Source organism: Pygocentrus nattereri, chromosome 4 (assembly GCF_015220715.1).
Source record: "Pygocentrus nattereri isolate fPygNat1 chromosome 4, fPygNat1.pri, whole genome shotgun sequence".
Lineage (NCBI taxonomy): Eukaryota > Metazoa > Chordata > Actinopteri > Characiformes > Serrasalmidae > Pygocentrus > Pygocentrus nattereri.
This window is the reverse complement of record NC_051214.1, coordinates 45,179,720-45,205,806: the sequence shown is the minus strand read 5'-3', so window position 1 is coordinate 45,205,806 and position 26,087 is coordinate 45,179,720. Positions and strand designations below refer to the sequence as shown.

The 26,087-nt window shown below is 40.5% G+C and overlaps 2 protein-coding genes across 2 annotated transcripts in view; both read left to right on the top strand.

The window, feature by feature from the left end:
* cfap61 (cilia and flagella associated protein 61) overlaps positions 1-16,710 on the top strand; it is a 55,402-nt gene extending 38,692 nt beyond the window's left edge. The window contains exons 21-26 of the mRNA XM_017695711.2: positions 7,887-8,179; positions 8,910-9,237; positions 11,585-11,670; positions 12,236-12,441; positions 14,819-14,915; positions 16,295-16,710. Coding sequence (XP_017551200.1) covers positions 7,887-8,179; positions 8,910-9,237; positions 11,585-11,670; positions 12,236-12,441; positions 14,819-14,915; positions 16,295-16,498 — 1,214 coding nt within the window. The 3' untranslated portion in view covers positions 16,499-16,710. The remainder of the gene's footprint in view (positions 1-7,886; positions 8,180-8,909; positions 9,238-11,584; positions 11,671-12,235; positions 12,442-14,818; positions 14,916-16,294) is intronic.
* A 5,235-nt stretch (positions 16,711-21,945) lies between these two features.
* insm1a (insulinoma-associated 1a) lies at positions 21,946-24,511 on the top strand. Its single transcript, XM_017695631.2, has one exon. It carries the CDS (start codon positions 22,131-22,133, stop codon positions 23,502-23,504), a length of 1,374 nt encoding a protein of 457 aa, XP_017551120.1. The 5' UTR covers positions 21,946-22,130; the 3' UTR covers positions 23,505-24,511.
* The last annotated feature ends 1,576 nt before the right edge of the window (positions 24,512-26,087 follow it).

Here is a 26,087-nt window from a genome sequence, read left to right as displayed (position 1 = left end):
TTCTGTAAACTCTCTGTATGCCATTCCACTTGGTCTCTGGACTTAATGATGGATTAAGGCATTTCCTTGATTTTCTGACTGTGTCCATTGGTCAAGTGTTCCTTGGTGAATTTCACATAGACTGTAGATGGACACATAAATCACAGTTACACACAGTGAGAGGCAGATGATGTGTATCTCAGCCCCTGGAAAGCAGCTTTAGCTTGTAATCAACATATGTGAGAGTAATTTAATATTGAGATTCAAATTGATTTTACTGCAAGCAGTGTTAGCTTTTCATCCTATTTTTCAATTTACAATAGGTTTTACAAAGGAATTCAACGTGTGAATACATGTTGAATTCCTTTGTACTGGTGTTTTACTAGTGTAAGTTAATTCAAACAAGTAAAAACTGAATGTTTACTAGTAAAATTATAATATTTACTAGTGGAATTTTAATTTTTTACATGTACAAATTAAATAGGCCTACCTGTGTAAAATGATCAAATTGTAAGTCGCTCTGGATAAGAGCGTCAGCCAAATGCCATAAATGTAAATGTAAATAAATGTAAATGTAAATACTTCTGTCTTTAACATATAGAGGCCATTTGCATGTTGATTAGCTCTACTGCTAGTATACTACTACTTCTAATTTATTAGTCTTCTTATTGTTATTTTTTCTAGTTATTGTTGTAGGTTGTAATGATAGAAAAATGAATACTTACAAAAAGAAAAACACATTTTAGGTAAAAAGTTCACTGAAAAAAATATGTAGTTATAATTCATACTTCACAAAATATTAGTCACTTTTCTCCCTGCATTTTTTGAGACCACTGCTACAGATGAGGGCTGTTTTGGAGTGTGTAAACACAGAAGGAAAGTAGATGGCTAATATCACTGCAAGGAAACTAAATATCTTATAAATACAAATAACAGAATGGATTATTCAGTAAAGAAATCACTCATCAGATGAAGGAACAAGTTAAAGGCAAAAAAAAGCTCTGGTATTTCATTCAGTGCTGAAAGACACATAGAATCATTGTTTTTCTTACAAATGTGGGCATCATTTCCAAATGAATGAAATATAGACAAAAAATGAAATCAAGGCACTTTTGTCTTTCAGTTCATGTAACATGTATTCATAAGGAAGTGGTAGAATTGAGAAAATTCAATGCATTTAATTTCTCTGGCCAAAAGGCCAGCCCATCATAGATTAGGAAAAGGTCAGAAGGTACTATGATAGCTGGCAACAAGAGATTGTTTTTTGATTTTATATGAATTATTTTTCACCTGTTGCTTATTAAAACAAGCAGAGAAATTGTGTGGAAAGGGCAGATTTTGCCATAACAGTCTATACCACATTTGCAAGTAAAAGAGGAGATATTTTATAATGAGATGAACGTGATATGCAGTTATTGTAGAAGGACGAGCCACGTTTTTGTCATTTCTCAAAAAAAGTGCAGATTCAAACCTGTTGATGCAGATTGTAAATCAAATGTTAATGTAATTCATTATGCAAATAACTAACTAGTGCAATTAATGACATAATTACATAATTACATTTAAACAGTATAGCACAACAGCAGTAGTAATTCAAAGGGTTAAGGCTGTTGGGAATTGTGCCGTTAAAGCTGGTCCTGAAACAGAGCAAAATGAGCAGCGTCTACACACGGCTAATCTCTTTTAGCGAGGCTCCATTACTCCTGGCCCGCTCCAACTGGCAGGCCATAATGAGGAGCTAATTAGTCAGAGTGAAATCTTTCATCTGTCAGGTCTGGAGGTTGGCCTCCTCCATCTATTTACAGGATGATATTAATATCAGGAGGGCTTTAGAATTAATCTCGCTCTCTGAAGGCAGAGAAGAGAGAGCCAGTGATCCGTGTCTGATTAGGCCTATTATATTTACTAATTACAGGCTCCTTTAATAATCCGGGAAGTAGTGCAATTATCAGTGAATGCAAATTATGCCGTCTAAATGTAGAGGATATCAATTTGGCAAGATGGAAATTTGCATTTTGTGCTGTCCAGAGATGCGTCTCCGAGACTGTCTCTCAATAAGCTGGTCTGATTAAAATTTTTTTTTTTAAACAATAAACACCAGGGAGATTGCTTTGAATTCTGTAAATAATGAAAGTATGTTTAAATACATAAAACAGATTATATATAAACTGCAATATCTGTTCGCAATACAATTTCTGCATTTAGTGGTTGAGATGGAAACTTCTTTACAGTGGTGGTGATAGGAACCAGGGGTTGCCATGTCCACAACACAAATTTTATTTACTATCCAAAACCACCAGTGAACCTACACGCGTCTCTTTTTATAAATAATGTTGATGATAAAATATATAATGATGATAATATGATGATGATAATATATATATATATATATATATATATAGTGTTTTGTTTTGTTGTTTTTTTTTTTTTTTTTGGGGGGGGGGGGGGGGGGGGTATGGGACTATTCTGCCTTACTAGATAGATAGATAGATAGATAGATAGATAGATAGATAGATAGATAGATAGATAGATGTGCGATAAGGTGTGCAGAACTGCTATATGTACAGTAAGGTGTCCATATTGGCACACAGATAAAATAAACCTATACTACATTGAGCGTGTTCCTCTCCACCATGAATGGATTGTAAAAACATATGTTTTAGGCCAAAAACTCAAAAGTACCATAAAACAATTTCTCAGGCAGCGCATTCATAACCAGTTCAAGGCTGACTTTCTGTGGGAGTTTTAAAGGTGGATGTCTGGTTCCTATCAACACCGCTGTGAATAGTTCTGACTTGGTAAGTTTCTCTAGAACGGAATAATTTGCACCAAACCACTATGAATGATGTTGTTTACATCTAAACCATTTTATTATGCAAATTTGGTGGAGTCTGTTGGACTGTTTTGTGTTCAGCACCATGGACAGTGCTCAGAACGAACCCCTTTAACCATACAGCATGCGGCTACAGTGAGAAAACAAATCATTTTTGATTCATGTTAGAATACAATTAATATCCAGAATGGCTAACATTGATGAACATTGATGAAGGTGGACAACCTGAAAGTACTGTAATATTGATGATCACAGTATATTATTTGTCAGTAACTTTTACTGTTCACAAAATAATGTTGAACTGTATTTAAGCTTCCATTACTTGTTTGCTACATTAGCTTCATAGCTCTGGTGTAAAATTAAAGAAGCAAACATGCACCAAACATGCACCAAACATGCCTTGGCTGTTTGGGATAGTATTTGAAATGCAAATAAAAAGACAGCGATTGGTAAATCCACTTTGACCTGCATCTAAACAAAGCAGTAAAAAGGCCTGACCTTTAATATTTTACTTCATTAACGTAATTCATCATCATCATCGCCTTTAACTGCTTAATCCAGATCGGGTCGCGGTAGCAGTTGGGAGAGCAGAGAATCCCAGATGACCCTGCCCCCCACAACTTCCTCCAGCACATTCCCAGGGACCCCAAGCCGCTCCCAGGCCAACTTGGAGATGTAATCCCTCCAGCGGGTCCTAGGACGACCCTGGGTTCTTATTCCGGTAGGCTGTCCCTGGTACACCCCCACTGGGAGGCGTCCAGGGGGCATCCGGATCAGATGCCCAAACCACCTCAGCTGACTCCTCTCAATGTGGAGGAGTAGCGGCTCTACTCCGAGCTCCTCCCAGATGGCTGAGTTCCTCACCCTATCGAATAGAGTGTAGCCCACCACCCGACGAAGCTCATTTCCGCTGTTTTCGCGATCTCATTCTTTCGGTCATTACCCACAGCTCATGACCATAGGTAAGGGTTGGGATGGAGAGAGCTTCGCCTTTTGGCTCAACTCCTGAACATCTGTGAAACTCTGTCAACATTGTAGGAGCATCGTATAACGCCTTATAGATGATGTGGTTTTTGAGACGTTCAGCATGACAACGCCTAGCCTCATTGTGTATATTACAACTACACTGTCCTGCCTGGTCCAAGTCTCCCAATGAAAATGTGTGGTGTTTGTGAAGCCTAAAATACGACAACAAAAGCCCTGTGTGATTCTGCAGTTGCAACTTGTAGAACTAAAGAATGGCAAAAACTTTAACTTTCAAAACTGGATCAGTTTTTGTCTTCAGTCCCCAAATGATTAAGTGTTGGTAAAGGGAAAAATTATGCAAGTGTGTACATAGTATAAAGGTACATTAGTCAGTTTTATAAGGTAAGAGGCATCCTGTGTTCATAACATAGGCATAAAAAAGATCTCATAACTGCTTTTTGGTGCTCTGAAGAAAAGCATTCAATCAAAATTTTCCACTACAGAGCAAAACAATGTTAGAAAGCACTGGCATGACATGTATCCACTGTGTTTTTGTGCAGGCTTCACTGTAGAGCATAATTAGCTGTAGTTGTTGAGATAGCTGTGTGCTTTCTAATCAGAGAGCCCATTTACAAAAGGCCCCTCATTTAGATCCACCTATTTCCATCACCATTAACATCATCATTGTGCTGAAGGAGTTTTCGCCCTTGTGTTTGAAGCTCAGCAGTAAAAGTGGGAGAGTCGCCTGACGCCTGCTGTTTCCTCTTTTGCTGCAAATCAGTGTGGAGCTGTTGACTGTACAGTGAGGACTATGTTCCAGTAAATTATAGGGCTGCACAAAAAAAACATATTTTGATCACAAAATGCCTTGCAAGGTTTTGAAAATGCTGCAATGCAATGAGAAGGTTGAAATAAGCATCATTTCGTCTGCGTTGACCAAAAATATTAAGTTTCGGGGGGAGGAAAATGCCTGAAACCCCTCCTTCTATAAACTCACGTCCTCACTTTCTATTCCTGTGACGAAGTGTTCACAATCCCCAGCACTACCCCATCTTCTCCCTGTTCCTCAGTGCTACATCAGTCCTACTACAGCTACTACATCAGTCCTACTCCAGCTTTCTAGCTACAGACAGAAGCTGCCCAGAACTCCAGAACAAGTTTTCAGAGTTGTCCCCCCACCTCAATCAGTCTTTTCATACTACCACCATGTGTTGAAGGCATGGACTGAACTCACAAAATTCTAACAGACCTCTGAATTCATGTTGTCATTCTGTCGATTAAAATTAAGACTGTTCTGGAAAACCAATTATATTACATCCTGTGGTTAACAAAAATGTTCTAAAGGTCATACACTTTGGCAAATGTATGTTCTTCCTCTAAATTGTACTATATTTAAACCCAGAATAGTGACAGCATTTAGAGTTCATGTTACATTAAAGTTGCACTATGTAAGGTTTGGGGATTTGGAGACTCCTCTGGTGGAAGTGTGTAATTGCACCTCAGTGTGCGGAAAAACATTTTTGTAACGTGGGTTGTGCTTGGGACCCCTTCACCAAATGCATGAATCTATATATATATATATATATATATATATATATATATATATCGTCACATCCTCAGAAAGCACATCCTTCACCAAGTTTTGACTGAGTTGTCTTTGAGAGACAGACAAATTAGACTTTGATGCTATTTTACTAAAACCAACCACAATACAAATGCTGTGCTAAGACACCTAATACCACACTGGAAGAATCCAACTGTGGGCAGCACAGGGAAAAATAATAACTAATAAACAATAAAAAAGAAACAAAACACAGCATATCCACACATGCCTATTTTGAAACTCTAGTACTTGGCTAAATGACATAAAGAAAGAAAAACTTAACTAAACCTCTCTATCCAATAACCAAAAGTACATGGGGTGGTGCCCACTTTCTGACCTAGGGAACTACTCTCTCACATGCTGTGAATGTATAGGTGCACATACCCCCAACATAAGAGCTGCATAGTTAAAAGTATGCAGATAAAATTCCACAATCAAAGTAAAAGTATGGTCTGAACACAAAATACAAGCTCATGTAAAAAGTTGAAAGAACTACTGGTGAAATATTAAAAAGCACACTCCCAACACAAAAGATGAAAAACACAAACTAAAATACAGTGCACATTCGGTATGGGTCGACTCTCTCTCACTCTTTTTAGCCATCTTGAAGGCCCCCCTTTAGGGCTTAAGCACCTCAGCCCCCAATAACACTAGCCAGGATTGTGATTGGTCAGAGACCCTGATGGAAGAAAGCAGGCACACCTGTGATGGAAGAAACCAGGGGAGGAAGGGAGAGACACAATACATACACACAGAAACCAAAATATATGCTTGCTTGACTCAATACTGCTATTTCTTTTCATTTCAACCCCCTAAATGGCCAAAGTTTTATTACACACTTCTACAACCTAAAAATAGCTCCACCACTTTGCATTGAAGTTCCTGTAGTTACTGAAAAATATGCCTTAGTATGTAATAAATCTGGGATTTTAAGGGGTTAACAAAAACACATTATACAGCTTTAAACTTTTTCTCAGGCCCCCTAGTGGCTGCTCTGCTGTTCTGCCAACAGGATAGGAATCAACTTTATAATTAATTTTTAATTAATGTAATCAAATAAAATATTTGTCCCTGTAACTCTGTCATCAGATTACCTAGGACACGTTTGGCTCTCTGTGAGCCTATTCACACCTTGCATTAATATTGTAGAAGCATAAGATCATAAGATCTGGTTAAACTTTGGCCGGGTTCCTTATACGCTTTTCAAAAATAATTGCTGAAGTGAGGCCTGGTGAATTTCGATTGTTGATCTTTTCCCATGTAAAAAGCCCATTTTCCATGTCACGATACAAGTGGGCTAGTACAGCTTGGACACTTATTTTTTGACCCAGAGTGGCCTTGGGTCTGGGGTTTTTTACAGCCTTGCATGTCCTTCATCTTTTTTTTTTTTATTTATTCTATCACCTGCTAGTCAGAGCTCAGCAGACACATTTCTGCTCACCTAACTGTGTACAGATAATGATAAAACATTTAGTTTACACAGGTTCAACAAGGTAAACATCCGTCTCTGGGTGTCTCCCAGTGTGGTGAACGATCTGATCGGTATCCGGTCAGTAAGGTGTAGAAAGGCCCTATATGTGAAATGTTGTGACTCTGTGTTGAGCTGCTAACGTGCAATGATGGGTGAAAGGGGAGGGGTGGGCACCCCTTGCTGTGAGCAAATCACACCTCTCCACAAAGATGGTCATGCTGAGATTGAACAAGATTAGCACTTAAACACACACGGCTGGGGGATGCTAGAGCCTATCCCAGCAGTCATTGGGTGTAGGGCAGGAAACACCCTGGACAGGTCACCAGTCCATCACAGGGCAGATTCACCGACATATACAGTCACACACACAGTCACACCCAAGGGCATTTAAGCATTTGCAGTTGACCTGACTGCATGTCTTTGGGAGGAAACTGGAGCACCCAGAAGAAACCCATGCAGACACATGGAGAACATGCAAACTCCACACAGACAGAACACTGGTTGCCCAGCCAGGCGATCAAACCCAGGTGATAGTACTACCCACTGTGCCACCATGCCACCCAGCATTCAAACAGAAATGAAACTTGTATAAATGTTAACTTTCGTGTTCATCTATGAAGAGAAAAATTGTGTTTACTCTCAGCTTCACACATACACACTTCCATCAAAATAAAGTCCATCAACATTATTAAGGGAAAATTGCATGCATCTCCAAAACAGGCAGAAATTGCATTTTAAGAAAACTACATTAAAAAGCTGAAATAATCACATTTTCTTTCTTTTTATTCTTTCAAGAGTTTTAACCCCTTAAAATCCCAGGCCTATTACACAGTAAGGCTTGTTTTTCATTAACTACAGGGACTTCAGTGCAAACTGGTTGAGTTATTCTTAGGTTATAGGAGTGTGTATTAAAACTGGCCTTTTAAGGGGTTAATAATTATATTATAATAATTATATATTAAAATATATTTTATATGTGAAATGTATTCGAGTCCTGCTCTGAGACTCCATGTATTGTACTGCTGCTTCCTCAGGTAATGCAGTGGTGTATGGGGACTCAACAGATGTGTACAGCTGCGTGGAGATGCTGCTGTGCTTGGGTGTGAGAGGCTCCAGGATCCATGTGGTCCACACACTTGCCGACAAACCTACGTCATGCTTCCAGAACCCTGCAGTGGACCAGGCAGTCAGGAATGCTCTGCAGAACAAGGAGGTTAATGTCCATCACAACTGCCTGTTGGCTCAGCTGAATGATGGACAGCACCCTGAACCACTCAAAGCAGTGTCCTTTACCATTGATGGCCCGCCCCTCAGACTGGAGTGTGCGGTGAGTGGAAATCAATACAGCTTCTGTGTGACGAAGAAAAGACTCAAGAGGGAAGTGTGTAATAGTGAAGGACAGCAAATTTGTGGAGGTAACTATGTGAGTTTATATACTGTATATCAGAGAGCTGTTCTGATAGCAGGGTCCACAGTCCACCTTGTAGATGTAAAGTTAGAGACAGTAGCTCTTCTGCTGCTGCACAGTTTGTTTTGGTCATGCTCTAGTCCTTCATTAGTAATTACCCGGCGCTCCCCACAGGACGCCGTTGGCTGGATGTTTTTGGTTGGTAGCTTTTTAAGCAAACAGGTACACGAACATCTGTTACAATAACAAATCTCCAAGCGTTATTTTACCTCACATGGGTTCATGCTGGCTCATATGCGAATGAGCACTGTCGTCTGATTTCAAGGACAGGAATTAAGCCTGGTATTGGACTAAATTGCAGTGTCAGTTATATTTCACTGTTAGAATCAAACTGAGTCCTGGCATAAGCCTAAGTATGAGAAACTGGCCCTATAGGCCAGAACAAATGGATTGTGTTTTGAAATATCTAATGTGGGTTACAACTTATATAAGGAATCTTTTGTAACTCATATGAATGAATTCCACTACCCAGTGCAGCCCAGAAGCTCAGGACAGTCTTCGTTCCTCTCAGTGTTTCTTTACAGTGAATGAAGGTAATTCATAACAACTAATAAATTAATTTAATAATAATAATATATTTCCCTTTCAGGTCTTCTTTAACTTCTCCTATAAAGGGGTAGACTCCGATGCCTTCAAGGCCATTAATGATGCCTGTCTCGTGTTTGATGGCCGCCTAGTTATTGACACTACCTTCCACACAAATGACTGCACCATTCGAGCCGCAGGACCTTTAACAAAGTTTGCCCGCCGCTACCACGCAGACCAGTGGTCCCATGTTAACTTCAACTCGAAGGAGGTGGGCCAGGAGCTGGCATCTGTACTGCTGCCCTTTTTTGACCCCACACTTGAGGCGCCTGCCAACCCCACACCTGACTTGGACCATCTTATACCCACCTACACACAGCCTAAAACTGAAGGTAAAATGGCTGTGGTACAATGTGGTATTGTGGTCTGTACATTTAAAGGGTTTGATTTTTCAAAATTTCTGCATAATTCAGTTGCTGATAACTTACCGACTCAGATTTCTTTACAGTGGTGGTGATAGGAACCATCGGTGCCATGACTACAGCATCTACAGACCTTTGGGTCCTCTGACTTTCTGTATTGCAGCACCTCCCTGGCATGACTCACCTTGAACTCCTCAATCAAGCTGCTGATGGGGAGCTTCAGCTTGTTGTTCTGGCCATACAGGGCAATGTTGCTCAGGCTCCGAGGTAGACTCAGCCGCTTCCATAGAAACCTGCTGACTCTCCTCTCAAAGCCTTCGATGGTAGAGATTGGAACCTCATAGATCAGGAGGGGCCAGAGAATCCGTGAGAGGATACCATGTTGGTAAACCCAGGCCTTAAATTTGCCAGGTAGGCCTGACTTGTCCACCGTGGCTAGCCAGGCTTCCAGCTCAAGGTTGGTTGCACATATGGCTGCCGTGTCTTTCAGGCTACAGTCGAACACCTTCCCCAGGCTCTTCACTGGTGTCTCAGTGATTGATGGTCTCTGGGCAGTGCCAAGTGTGAAGTGGAACTTGTTGGTAATCTTTCCTTTCTTCAACACCAGAGATCTAGATTTTGCTGACTTGAAGCACATGCAAGCCCAGGTGGTCATCTCTTCCAGTCCCTTCAGGATCCACCTGCTCACTGGGACGTGTGGTGTATAGCCATTTTATTTACTATCCAAAACCACCAGTGAACTTACACGTGTCTTCTGCATCACAGCTCCCTGAATGTACCTCTCCATCATGAATGGCTTTAGGCCAAAAGCTGATCTCGAAATCATAAAACAATATCTCAAATTTCAGGCAGCATATCTATAACCATTCCATGTAATAACTTTATGTGAGGGAGCTTTTAGAGACATTAAACTCCTCACACGTCTGGTTCCTGTCACCACCACTATGAACGATTCTGACTTGATAAGTTTCTCTAGAGAGAAGCATTTCACATTAAACTACTCTGAATGACTTAGTTTATATTTTAACCATTTAAATATGCATAACTGTTGAAACATTGGTGGAATTCTTCTTCACACAGTGTAATTTCTTCAAGACAGGACAATATAGAAAATGCATATGGAATAGAAATGATGTATGTCTGCTTTAATGATGTTATATTACAAAGATTGCAGAGAACAATACAAAAAGTGTAATTTACAAAATGTACACAAGAAATTCAGACTTCAATTACTAAACAAAAAAGACCACGCTTTAAACCACAAAAAGCTGATCTAGAATTAATATTTGTGACAATAACCATCATAAATACGGAATCTGATTCAAGATCACTCCTGCTTTGTGTAGATCATATTGTGATTCAGAAGTGGCTGCCCATAGTGGTTATTATTTTTTAGTCCTACTGGGCGGTAAATCACATGGACAAGTCTACACAAGCCATATGAACACCTGGATGTGGTTTGAGTGAGTTAAGAGAAGTTTTGATTTTGTATTTTTCACAAAAGTGATTTGCGCTATTTAGGTGACTATTGAGTTTTAGGACTTATTAGCAATGCAAGCCTTGCAGCTCCATTTCTAACTTCATAAGCAAAATTTGGACTCTGTCTGGACTGATCAATTACATCTAGGAGAAGGGGAAAAGGGTCTGAGTGATGGCAAGAGGGCAAGATGTTTATACACATTGTGTTGTGAACTACCTCATATCACTTAGTGCAATACCTGCTCTCATGTAAATACTGCCTAATATGCTATGGAAATATGCCTATATATATATATATAGATACTTCTGTTTTCTACTCTCTACTCTATATCCGTCCATCCATCCATCGATCTCAATTGGACGATGGTATATTGCACACAGTCTCATGAGTAAACTACACTTGTGCATGGCCTAGAAACTTGTGGTAGTTAATGCTTTACAGTTCAATGCTTTACAGAATTGGGCAGTGATCACTGATGAGTGTGCCATTTGATCAGTCCTGTAGTAAACGTGGTTATGGAGAGAGGATTACTGTGCTGCAACAATAGCCTTGTTACCTTGAGCTATTCTGAGTGCTGTGATAAAAGCGTTTAGAAATGCTGTATCGTTGTCAGAGCAAGTGGCCATATGCTTCATTGTCTTCTGCAACTTGTTAATTGTGCTGTGTCTAAACAGTACACTTCTGCGCAGAGTGTGACAGCATAAATATAGTATTAGATTGCATTGTGTCATTTTTGCTCAGCTTTTGATTCAACCCTTTTACCGCAGCTCTGAACTGAATAACAAAAGGAAATAATAAGCTTCACTCACCCCCTTTCTTTGTCCTTTTCATTCACAGGTGGAAGGTTGCCAGGTGGATACAGTTATCTTCGCATCAGAAAACCCTCCCTCTACACCAGCACAGCGCCTTCAGTCGCTAAACCAGTAGGTTGCATTTCAGTTTGGAAAAATTACTGCGAGAAAATTTACACTACTTTTCAAACGATTGGTATCATTGTTTTTAATAACATATATATCTCCATTCTTTTGACAGATAAATATATGAAATGATTCTATACGCTTATCCTGTATAACTTCACAGGTTATAAATAATTAGGACAGTAATTAGGAAGCTGTAAATAATGTTAGATGTGTCCAGAATGGTGACCAGAGCTGAACATGATTCCAAATGACTATGCTGTATTTCAAAAAGCAGGGAATTTTTTTTTTTTCATGAAATGTGTCCTTAAATTTAACTTAGCTTTCTAAAATAACTTAAAAATGGAATAAAACAGCTTACAATATCTTCTAGTGACTAGTTTCTATTATTTCAACCTACATTGTGTTACTATTGAGCAAGTAGTTCTTTGAACGCTTTTGTAGGCCGTTACTCTTTCTTTGTAATCCTGCACCAAGCTCTTTTACTCAGTAGATATCAGTGAAGCACTAATCTTTAATCCAATCACATTCAGTCTGAGATCAGATTAAGGATCTTGTTTGTGCACTGCAGGGCCGAGAGCTGGTGACTGGACGTGTTGAGACAGGAAACTACTTTCACCTGCAGTTTAACTCACAGGACCTGGTGGAGGGCATCACCTGCCTGTTTCTGAAATCACTTCCAGTCTCCAACTACATCTGCCTGTATGGCAAGCACCAGCTGCTCCTCAACCGCCTGTACGAGCGCTTTGACGGAGACTTGGTCCATGACTTCTACAGGTTCTACACAAACATTTCACACTTTTCTCACAGAAACATTGTTTGCTTTTAAAATTCTTTCAAGAATCGCATATATATCTCGCACTCTCACAAAAGATATACTAAACAGTCATTGGGGTGGAACCCATCAAATCAGTGGAACCCTAAAGGGTACATCTTCAATCCCTTTAGTTAGCACACATAATTGCGCTATATTCCATTGCAGTTAAGTCCTTGACTCCGTACAGTCTGGCTTGACTCCAGCCAATTTTTGTTTTATTTTCTGTTTTAATACATTAGGTACAAATATGCACATTTTCTCTGATAAAGTGAGCATAATTTACCTTTATTTACTTTATTTGCTCTTAATATTACTCTCACTCTACTATATATACAGTTTAGCCCCACCTACTCAGACCGAAGTTATTTGTTTCAGCCTGGACTTGTGAATGCTGCTTTCTAAATGAAGTGCAGGACAGGGCAGACGGAGATTATTGACATATATTAGTCAGTTAAAAAACTGTTGAACTGAATAAAAAGAGGTAATGTAAAAAATAATCGTGATTGTTTTTGATACATAAAACTAACATTATAAGTGGATGTCAATGAAAAAAATTGAAAGCAGTAGAAAAATGTAGGATATGAGCCCTTTAAGCCCATTGTTGTACCTTTGAGGGTACATTTAAGTTGATGCACAAAACTGTATAGTGCTGTTTTTCTGACATTTATGATATGAAGTGTCAAATTCAGTCAATCAATGCATCTCCCGTAAATGCATTCTTTTACAGCAGCTGTTTCAAAGTTGAACAAGCAAAACCACATTGTAATTCATTTATACATGTAGAGAAATCTCAGCCCAAAAGCAAAACTTTATCTTTTTACATTACCTGAACACAGCAGGTATCCTTTACAGTGACATTCATGATGAATGGACCAATAGAAATGCTTGGAATAAAATATATTTACACTAACTTACATTAAAAGTATAAAACATATTTGCCCTCTCCTGTAAAATTACCATTTTGAAGATACTGTTTTTTTTTTTAATTGGAAACCGACTAAATACAGCATATTACTCTCAATTAATGGCTTGAATTTAAATAGATCATAACATAAGTATGACAATATGTTGTTTCTAAAGGTAACTAACGCATGAAGTATATGCTATGTATCACTTGATTACATGACAAAAAATATATGATATGTCAAATGTATATGTAAATGGAAGTGTGCTAAAAGGGATTTCTGCCAGCAACACATTTGTGGGTGGAGCATGTATAGGCCATTTCTAATAACACTGTTTTCCAGTCTGAGGTTAATCTTAAATTTGATTTAATCTGAGATTAATCTTAACCATGTCTTGTGTATAAGTGACTTCTTATATGCGGTTATGTGTAATTCAAAACTAGGTCCAAACTATATTGTTACATAGTTTATATGTTATACTGCCAGTATTGTATTTAGTATCATATCAATGCAGATATAACATACATATGTACCATAGTGACACATAGTATACAGACATATACAAAATAGTTTAGTTGCATGTTTTGTTAAGCAAATTTGTGACCATGTTAAAGACTTTAAAAGTTAAAGGTAACTGTTAATTTTACGCATTCCTTGATACATTATATCACCTTTATTAACACTGTTTAAAAGAAGACCAGATATTTGTACGTCCAAATATGCTGAAGAACTTTTCATGGGGTGTATTTACTTCTTCACATGAACATAGATAATATGCATATGAAGCTAATGTGTCATATACAGAAATAGATATATTTAGTATCATATTAACAGCAAGTATCACTGTCATATCTGTGTTATATTACTGTCCTGCTATATTTTGATGTTTGCGTATTATACAGTGCTTATGAGCCTCTCACCTCTACATAGACCGGTCTTTAAGGCATGCTTGTTCTATGACGTTCCCCTAGTTCAAATCATGTTATCATTGTTTCTATGGAGATCCCTCCCCACCGCTTGCGTGTGTAGATCTATGTCTGACAGTGTGACCTCTTTTCTAATATTTTAACACTAGCGACCCCTCAGCATCAGTGCCATTGTTCATCAGCCCTAATCTGTTTATGCAGGTGTCCAATCTGCTTTGCCGCATGGCCAGGAGACAATGGCTCAGCCTCCCAGCAGTGGTCATCAGCCGCTCCGCCACTTATTAAATTTGGATTCTTCACTGGCCTCTTGTCTTGCTCTGAATGAAGCCTGCTCTCAATGTCATTATTGAAACTGGCTGAACATCAAGAACCGTTAAGATAATTGATTGACCGTGCTGTTGCGCAGCAGCTATTAGATGAACATGCTTAGTGCTGTGTGTGTCTGTGTGTGCGTAAGGAAAGAGAAATAAGCTTTCAGTAATTCTTTTATTTATTTTTTCCTTCAGCTATTTCAGGGAGAGGTGGTGCATGGCCTTATTTCATGACCGCTTTGCTGACTTTGAGCAGGAAGTGCGTCAGATCATGGAATCAACTAAAGTCCAGGTCAGTGCAAGCTGCCCTTTAGTCTGGGCATTTATACACCCTGTATAACATTACTAAGATGCAGAAAATTGAAGCAAACCCCTCTAATATAATCTCCAATAATATTGTCCTGTCATCAAGTGTGTTTTGGCTAGACTGGGGTCCATACTAATTTTTTTATCTTTTTTATCTATCATTGAATTTACTTGATTCAAATGTGTTCATAAATTATATTACAAACCTCAATTCATGCATGTAAATACATGTTCATTCTGTGATTAATGACTGCAACACATTCCAAAAAAGTTGAGACAGGGACTAGCTATGCAGTGAAATACTAAATAAAACAGGTGATGCAATCATGCTTGAGTATAAGAGGAGCATCCAGGAAAGGCCCAGTCCTTTAAGAGCAAGGAAGGGTTGATGTTCACCACTTTGCCAGAAGATTAATCATTGAATGATCTGACAGTTCAAGAAAAAATTTAATTACAAGGATTTGAAGTATTTCACCCTTTATAGTGCATCAAGGACTCCAGAGAAATTTTGCCAAACTTTGACCTCTGCATTAAAAACTAGCATACCTCTGTGATGGATGTCACCACGCGAGCCCAGGAATACTTTTGTTGACAAACTGCATCCACAAAGGCAAGTAAAGACTATACTATCCACAGTGGAAGTTTTATGCCAACAGCCTCCAGAAACGCTGCTGACTTCTCTGGGCTTGATCATCTGAAATGGACTGATGCACAGTGGAAATGAGGTCTGATGAGTTAACCTTTCAGCTTGTTTATGGAAATAATGGATATAGTGTTCTTCAGGACAAAGAAGAAAAGAGCCACTCAGATTATTGCCAGCGCAAAGTTCAAAATCCAGAGTCTGTCATGGAATGGGGGGTTTGTTACTGCCCATAGCATGGGTAACTTACACTGTAAAGGCATCAGTTATGCTGAGAAATATTTACACATTTAGGATGCTGCCATCTAAATGCAACACCAAACCATATTCTGCATGTGTTACAACTGCATGGCTGCATAATCCCATTGAAAATGTGCGGCACATAATAAAGTGCAAAATATGACGCAGCTGAAAACTTGTATGATGAAAGAATGGCAAAAATTCTGCTTTTAAACTGGATCAGTTGATTTCATAGTATTAGAATTAGTATATATACATATATATTTACATAAAAAATACATTTCATAAGGTAAATCATAATATATTCTATCTATTATTACCTGCAGGCGGTATAAAATCATGAAAATGCACAAAGTGTTCAGCTCAATTGATTAGATGTAATATATTATATTCATGTGGAAATGATTTACACATTTGAATCAAGCAAATTTACTTTTCAGTGCTAAAACAGCAGCACTAATTCTGTGACTGCATTTTGACCCTAGCTTGACCAGGACTCTGTGTCCATTCCAAAACTTGCTGAGATGATAGTGGATGGCACCTGGGAGGTACCCGCAGACCCATCCCTATACTTGAACCAGATCTTTGAGCAAAGTGAAGGACCACAAGGCCTGAAGAGAAGCGTTCTGGATTACCTGAAGTACAACAAATATCATCTCCCCATGTATGCACAGCCTGGTTTACTCTAGCAGTCACCAATGAAGATTCAAAACAAATATCATTATTATAAGCTGATTGTCTCCTTATGTTTTAGTCTGGAAATATTGTACTCAGTGAGTTATTTCATTTAAATCTCATTTTTTCTGTTTGTTTTGATGTCAAAAGTTGTTTTCCTACAGAAAAACGAGACTGTAAACATAACAATAACCGCAAATCATTAAAAAAAATACCTCCTTCTCTACTTTCCACTCAATTTCTCCACTTCAGTGAGCTTCGAGTGCAAAACAATGAAACAAAACTCAAGAAGAGGCGTTTCAAGGCTTATACACAAGAAGGGAACCTTCGGTGCTTATTACGCCTTCAGAGAAGGCTTAATGATTTCTGTGAATTTAAAAAAATAGTCTGTAATTTTTTGTTCATGTGTATTTAATAGAATCCTTGTGCTTGTTGTCCTTAAACTGTGCAAGCATTGTAGCAGATACAGCCAAGAGAGCTCTGCCATTGGTTAAGACTTCAGGAGCTGAACCGAAGGCCATGTCACTCCATGAACATAATTAGTAGAAGAACTGACAGTGGAATCAACCAATCTTTTTAGATGTACAAAGGGACCATCTTTATGAGATGATCTGTCAGGTCTTCTGTAAGTGGTAGATATGAGCTGTTGTCTAACCAGGTTTCAGTTAGTTTTTGGAAAACAGCAGCTCAGGACTAACCGAGTGACTTACTATAAAACTGATATATAAAACATATTCATGTATGTTACGAGCTGCAAATAGAACATATGCAATTCTTTCACAAGCTTCAAACCTCCGAGTTTAATCAAGAACATTTGTTGAAGAAAAGGACATAAGCTATCCTGGAATCGATTTCTACCCTTATTACTGTACTGTGATCGTTTATTGAATTATGTCATTACAGTTATTGCTACTCCTCCCTTTTTCTTCTTATCTGTCATCACATTTAGCATTATTGGGATGTTTTGCTAAAATATTTATAGCAATATGCAAGTTAGACTTTAGTGGGAAAAAAATGCCACTGGAAATAAGCAACCAAATTGAATTTCTATACTGAATATGGGTGACATTCATGTTAATATTATTTCTTTTTGGTTTGATGTTGTTTTTGTTTGCCCTGTTTTAGGTATAAACTGCTTTATGTAATGTTTAGACTCCTGACATTGACTTCCTCCAGTCATCAGACCAAATTTCCACCCTTAAAATATATATATTAGAATAAATGCACATAAACATAAATACTGTAAAATAGCTAGATTTTTCTGTGAAAAATGTTATATGTTGGTTAGATGAACAGGTTCCTGACTGTGCATTCCAGCCAGAGCATGGATTTGTTCATTTACATCAGCAGCATCTGATTTCATTTAATAAAGGATTTATCCTGGACTTCCTCGAGGAGAGATCTGGAAATGGCAAGCAGTGAGATTTTTCAGTAGTAATTTACTACGTATTGCATCTATTCTAATATTGGTGTGCTTTTTTTGGATGGGTAAACACTTCTGCATATTTTTTTCAGATGTTTAACACTTTTGCTGTGCATTTGATAATAACAGTGATTTACTGCATTCCTCAACTTGTGCCTCTTGGTAAGTAAATAAGTCTTGTTGTAACTAATAATAGAAAAGGCTGGTGGAGAGTGATGCTCCGTCTGAAGTATCTGGCTTTTCAGCCTTGTGGTGGGACATTATTTACAGTCGGCTGGCTCAGGGCAGGGCTGGAAAACGCAGCATGACTCCTGCATGCAGCCACAAAGGGGCGCGGCGAGGGTGGATTTGCGGAGTTTTAAAGAGACTGCGCCAGCTGTATGGTAATGTGACGCAAATCTCCGGCGCGTCCACCTTGCAGCGCAGCACACGCCACTGAACAAACACACACCCACGCGCCTGTACGCATATGATCCATCATGCATGCATCACTTACAATGCAGACCTGATAACAGAACATAGATAAAAGCCAAGCTGCGAAAAAGGCGCTCTCGTTTGTGAATGCTTCAGTTGACCTAACTGACTCTTTCTTACCAAATGTTAATGCAAACTGTGTCACAGGTGAAGAATGGAAATGTGCTGAAAAATTACAGCTTCTGTAAAATAGAAATGACCAAGTCATTGCCTCATAACAGCTGTTTCTGATATAAAGAATATAGAAATGTCAATAATTTAGCTAGATATTGTTTATTGTTCCTTTTGTATGTTTTGTACTTAAACCATATCATTTACATGAACCACACAGAAAGATAACTTAATAGTTTGCAACATGATGTTAGATTCTTTTAAACAAACAAATACACTTTGTATAGGACACAATGCGCCTGTCCACAATCAGCCATTATCTTTCTGTGCCACTGTCCAGTTATTTTAGGGGCCAATGAGGCCTACACTGTAAAAAGATAGTATTTTAACATAAACATAACCTGGCTGCCTTGAACCTTCTGTTAGAGTTCACAGACCATCTAATGGTAAGAACAAAAATCTGTGTCTTCCATTTCGTCAGCTTACAAGTTTATAAGATTAATCAAATCTAAATTTTAAGGCAGCCAGGTTAAAGTTGAATTCCGCAGATTCTTCAAAGTTTCGGCTTAATTCAGTCATGCAGGGTGGGTTGATGTGAAATGCTTATGACTTACTGAGTTCTTTACAGTGGTGGAACTAGCGGTCATGATATCGACAACACAAACATAGCCATTTTATTTACAATCCAAAAACTACCAGTGAACCTGCACGTCTCTTCTGAATTTTATCTCTAACACTGATGATGGTAAAATAGTCTTAAATCTGAAATAATAAGATGTTTCCTTGGAATCTACAGTATTTAACTGTTGTGTAGATTTTCTAAATGAAAATAAGTTAACACATCCTCTATAGTGAACAAACGTAAACATAAATTTGGTGCATGATTAGTATTTATTTCTATTGGGAAAAAAATAACAAAACACACAATATTAACCACTTAACAGACCAGGGCCCACTGGCATGCCCAAGGCTTTATTATACACTCTTATACAATCTTAGAATAGCTGAACCAGTTTGCATTGAATTCCCTATATTTACTAAATAATAAACCTTAGTATGTAATAGGCCTTGGATTTTAAGATGTTAAATGTACCATAACTTCTGCACATGCCACTTCTCATAAAACAATGCCACAGGTACATTTGTAACCATGTCTTATAATAACTTGTGTGATAGCGTTTAGAGTCTGATGTCTGTGATGTTTGTGAATTTCCCCGCTGTGGGACTAATAAAGGATTATCTTATCTTATCTTATCTTATCTTATCTTATCTTATCTTATCTTATGTCTGGTTCCTATCACCACCACTGTAAGCAATTCTGGCTCAGTTTCTCTAAAATGGAACATTTCACACCAAACCGCTCTGAATGACTTTGTCCACATGTTAAAGTGTAAATTATGAAGACATTTTGAAAATTGGTGGAGTTCTCCTTTACCCTGCCTAAGCTAAAACTCCACTGAATTTTTACAGTACAGAAAAAATGATTTGTCCGGTTATGATATGCTGCGTTCTGCTCTGACCCACTTTGACTATTCACTATTATAATATTATGTCATGGCCTGGTTTGGCCAGATATATCCAACAGTAGTCTGCTTTGGCCCGGTATATCCTGTAGTGGCCCTTTTGGCCCAATAATGGCCAGCTTTAGCCCAGTATACCCTGTAGTGGCCTGCTTTGGCCTAGTACATCCTGTAGTGGCCTGCTTTGGCCTAGTACATCCTGTAGTGGCCTGCTTTGCCCAATTATATCCTGTAGTGGCCTGCTTTGGCCCAGTATATCCTGTAGTGGCCTGCTTTGGTCCAGTATATCATGCAATGACCTGCTTTTGCCCAGTATGTCCTGCAGTGGTCTGCTTTTGCCCAGTATATCCTGCAGTTGTCTGCTTTTGCCTAGTATATCCTGCAGTGGTCTGCTTTTGCCCAGTATATCCTGCAGTGGTCTGCTTTTGCCCAGTATATCCTGCAGTGGCCTGCTTTGGCCCAGTATATCCTCTAGTGTTCTGCTTTGCCCCATTATATTCTGTAGCGGCCTGCTTTGGCCCAGGAAACCCCTGCAGTGGCCTGCTTTGGCCCAGTATATCCTCTAGTGTTCTGCTTTGCCCCATTATACCCTGCAGTGGCCTGCTTTGGCCCAATACATCCTGTAGTGTTCTGCTTCGCCCCATTATATCCTGTAGCGGCCTGCTTTGGCCCAGGTTGACCCAACGCGACCCCCTTTGTGGCAAGACGAGATTACACACAGCACGCGCCTATCTCACACTCCACTTGCTTGCTTATGAGCCCCTGTTTCACGCTGCAATTTCCTTTTTTTCACCCTCATGCTGGATGCAGCCTGCACGAGCGCAGCTTTTGTGATGCAAAGCAGGGGAGCCTCTCTTTCTATTAATTATGTATGCGGAAGATGACTGAGTCATATGCGCGCGCTTCAACTGTCGCATCCAGCACATGTTCACAAATCTTGGCTTTGGGCTGCCTTTAGTTCAGTTTGTTCTTTACTGGATTGGTCGTGTCGATTTGTTTGGTTTGGACAAATGGTTATGACTTTCAGATTTCTTTACAGTGGTGGTGTTAGGAACCAGGGGTCAGTGTCTACAACGCAAACATAGCCACGTGTCTTCTGAATTTTGTATGTAACCCTGATGATGGTGAAATAGTGTTGAAAAAAATGCTTCTTTGGAATCTACAGTATTTATAAGTTGTGTTGATTTTGCAAACGAACACAAGTCAACATCCTCTACAGAGAACAAAGTTGAAAAAATGGCAGTGCATGATTACTATTTATTTGCTGAGTCTAACATTATGGGGGGAAATAAAACATGAAATATTAAACCCCTTAACAGGCCACTTCATACAATTAGTTCATGCAGCGGCTTCCATTTAAAGTGTAATTGCGCCTCATTGGCTATTTCGAAAAAGACGTCACGATGGAGCTGAACGCATTTGTTGAATGCATAAAAATACTGAAGGAAGACGCTGGATAGCAGCTTTGTTGTCATTTACCGTTGTCCCCGCCCCCTACCCACAACACCGTTTTAATTTCAGATTCTGATGGACGTCTCCTCCTTCTGGCAAGATGAGAGCCCCCCCTTCCCCCCGCAGGAGGTTAGGCTGCCAAATCCTCACGCATAAGTGTGTGTGCGTGTCTGCCGAAAAGCCATCAGACCGTAAAGCAGAATAGAGGTGGGGTCCCCCACCCCTCCGCCCTCCGCTCGCCCTTGGGGCCACCGTGCGTCTGATAAAACCCCCTCAGGTACATCTGCTTAGCAATCTGCAAATCCTCCTCCAAGCGCGAGCTCACTCGCAAAGCCAAGCAGAGCCAAGGCATCCCTCAGCCTCCTCCCACTAGCATCCGCAGGGAGCACGCTGCCATCTGATTGGCCGGGGATGAGGCAAGCGTAGGGAGGGGCGGGCGGGGGGAAAGGGGAGGGGGACCATGTCATCATTTCTGCTTAAAAACGAGTGCAGCTATGCTTTAGTGATGAAAAGCGACTGATGTAAAGGGGAGGAAAGGAACAGCACTGAAACCCCCCCTCCCTCACTCCCACCCAGCAGAAGCAAAAAACAGCAGCAGCAGCAGCAGCTTGTTCGAGCTCCAGGGGAACGAAAAAGTGCCTTTCCGCGTGCAAAAACATCGCAGAGATGCCTAGAGGATTTCTGGTCAAGAGGAACAAGAAAGCAACGCCCGTGTCGTACCGGATACGCACGGATGAAGAAAACGAAGCGCCCGGTGCGCGCAGCCCAGGACGCACGGCGGTGGCAGCATCAGCAGCGTCAGCATCAGCATCAGCATCGTCATTATCATCCCCATCGTCGCTGACCATGAGGGGGGACTGCAAGCCGGTGCAGTTCGGAGACCCCGAGGCTGTGTGCCTGTCGCTCTACAGCCCCACGCGACCGGTCAGCAAGGAGCACGAGCGCGCCGGCTTGGAGAAGCGCTTTAGCCTCGGCTCGCCGATTTCTGCCGAATCGTTCCCGAGTCCCGCTGCTCTACACAGCCTGGACCAGCTCTTGCTCGCTCCCGTGGACCTCAAGATTGGCACAAGCAACAGCAACCGAGGCGCGAACGCGATCGCTCCTGGGAACGGGAACGCGCCTAAACGGTCGTCGTCGTCGTCCTCCTCCTCGTCTTCGTCCGAGGCTGAGCGTAAAAACAAGCCCAAGCGCCCCAAAGCCATGAGGAAGCTTCAGTTCGAAGACGAAGTGACCACTTCTCCGGTGCTGGGCCTCAGAATCAAAGAGGCCCCCGAGGGGCACGAGGAGGCGCGCGCTGGGATGCAGAAGCAACCGCTGGGCGAGTTCGTGTGCCAGCTGTGCCGCGAGGCGTACGCGGACCCGTTCGCGCTCGCGCAGCACCGCTGTTCCAGGATCGTGCGCGTGGAGTACAGGTGTCCCGAGTGCGAGAAGGTGTTCAGCTGCCCGGCCAACTTGGCCTCGCACAGGCGCTGGCACAAGCCCAAGCCCACGAGCGCAGCGCAGGGGCAAGAGCAAGGTGGGCAAGGTCAGGTCAACAAGAGCGCGCAGGACAAGAGCAGCTCAGAGAGCGACAGGGACACCGTGAGTCCGGGCTTGTCCGAGTCTGGATCTGAGGAGGACGGCGCGTGCGAGTGCCAGCACTGCGGGAGGAGGTTCAAGAGGCACGCGTACCTGAGGAAACACGTGCTCGCGCACCATAACCACCAAAACCACCGGTTTGAGGAGGATGGAAAAGTCGAGAACGAACCGCCTCAACATCAAGCCCAAAGCCAACCTCACATTCAGCATCAACCACAACCTCCTCTCAACCTGAGCTCCCAGGACGTCCACATATGTCCCATCTGTGGCGAGTCCCTCCCCAACCGCGCGAGCCAGGAGAGGCACGCGCGCCTCCGGCACGCCTCGCGCGCATTCCCTTGCAAGCATTGCCCGGCCGTCTTCTACAGCTCCCCTGCGCTCACGCGCCACACCAATAAGTGTCACCCGTCCGAGAACAGGCAGGTGATTCTGCTCCAGGTGCCCGTGCGACCGGCCTGCTGAGCGCAGTCCGCTCCGATCAAGCGGACTTTTACGCACGGCTCCTACAACGAACGCGTGGTGATCGCGCGCAACAGAGAGACTCCACGTCTCCACTTTTACGCAAGGCCCCGGCGTGCGAAGGCGACACGAAAGAGACTTGAAAACCCCAGAGACTCCAAATTTCCACTTTTACGCACGGCTCCTGCGCATTTTTTACGCACGTCCCTGCATCGTGAAGAGCTCACAGGACACGACAGAGACTGAACTCCAGAGACTCCGAATGCTGCACTCCTATGCGAAGTGAAGAAAAAGCACTGTTTAGACTGTTAAATTATTTTTCTAGAATTCTTCTGCAGTAGCTCCTAGACCTAAGAAGACCTGTGTGCCAATACAGCAAGATGCCTTTCAGTCCACAGGCCTATCCACTTACATACACACCTACACACCTTTAGCTTTAATAGAGCTTGTGAATCTGTGGACTTTTGGACTCTAGCTTTTCCTCCTGTCCCTCACACCTTAAAAGGGTTCCCCCTCTAGCGTAGCCAGAAATGCCTTGAAATTATAGCTCTTTTTCCACAGAGGCTCTGCTGTAAACCTGCCTTAATCATGTAAACATGGGCTGATTGAATGTCTTATTTATCCTAAAGTGCGTTGAAACGGTGTGCTTATTATTTTTATATCAATCTAAGGTGTGTCCTTTCACACTGGCTTTTATTTATCGATTATGTATTTATTTATTGCAAATGTTTTATTTAAATTATTCTGTCAAGTGGTCAGTGTGTGGGTTAGAGCTAGGCGAGTTTTTGAAGCAGCCAAAAGTTGATTTGAGTGATGCATCGATAGCCTAGGAGTCAAAAAAAAAGATGAGCTGTCCCACTGCTTTTAGATAGATTTACAATCATTAGCCTATTCCCTATAGGCCAATTAGTTTTTTAAGATCATTACAGTGCTTGTGTGTCTCTCCAGTATTGCTATATGTCCAAATATGAATAATAATAATGATGATAATAAACAATCCAAAAATATTACATGGGAGTCATGTTGTGGTGGTGTGTGTGTGTGAAACCGAGGAGGACATTATAGCAACTCTAAAAACTTAGTGTTCTTTTCAGTGCTGTTGTACTGGATGCTTGAAATGTTGCCTTTTCTGTGACTTTCTGAGTAACATGCTTAGTCTCAGTCAGCCAGGTGGAGTATAAACATCCAGTACATGACCCTAGAAGGCACTTTGCAAAAGCAGTGACAATAATGGAATAAATAAGAGATCTATGCTGAGCATTACAGCTCCACAGCATTTGAGCTTGCGTGGAAAATGCCTTCACATTTGAAGGCAGAGATTCTCTTAGTCCGTATGTTTGGTGCCCGCTGAGAACATGTTTACAGTCATATTACCTGTTTGTCCCCGATACTGTATTTGCAGGCGATGCTGGTATATTTAACATAACTGCTCCTGTGATGCCATTTGTCTACATCAGCAATTCAGTAAGCTCTTGAAGAACAGAAGAAGTCATTTTTCATACATTTCTCTCAATAATTTAAGAATAACAGCATTTTTATTCCTGAATAACAAGCCTTGGCGTTTATTAAGTCTGGGATTTTAGGGGGAGTTAAAGTGGAATTTTGTCGCTGACTTTTCTATTAAGACCACTGAAGATCCTCATTCAACTTAAAAGTTTAAGGGTCAGTTTTCCAGTAAGGGATTAAGCTTAGACCTGGACTACGTTTTGCTTTTAAGGCAAGGCAAGGCAAGGCAAGTTTATTTGTATAGCACCTTTTAAACACTGCTTTCATTCAAAGCCTTTACAAATGAGATAAACAGAGAATCTCTAGGCTTAATCACTGACTGGGAGACTGACCCTAAGAAATTTTAGACTGAGACTAAAGATATTCAAAAGTTTTAGCTGAACTAATCTTTCCTTTATTAGAGAGATTAAAGTTTATTATAAACATCTACAACATACAGAGAGCTCAACCAGTTTGCGCCGAAGTCCCTGTTACTGAATTACTAAGCCGAAATGTCTGATAATCTTGGTATTTTAAAGGGTTAAAATGCAAGTTTCAAGTTTTCAGATCAAACTATTGTGGCTACTGTTAGTAGTGTTGCTTTTGAGTTTGAAAAGGATCAAATCACACTGGGATCTATTTATGTACACACACACACACACACACACACACACACACACACACACACACACACACACACACACACACACACACAGACACACACACATATATATATATATATATATATATAAATACTTTGTATTTAGCTTGCTGTGCTGGCCCAAGAAGAAGAGAATTAGTAATGCAAGTTAATGTAATGATTTTTAGTAATTTTGTACAATTTCTTTTGCTCTGTTTATCATAAAATTTAAATACAATGAAAAGAATAACTGGTGGCTTCAAATTATGCAAAATAAAAAGAGGACGCAGGTTTTTTGTGTCACAGTGACAATTTACTGATTGTGGTGAGCAATATTACAAAGTATGCTAAATATTGATAAACATTTCTGCGCACATGAATATGAGAAAGACATTAGAAAGATTGCATTCCTTATATTCTCCAGCATGTAATTCAAGAGTGTAGGAGCTTCATAAAAATAT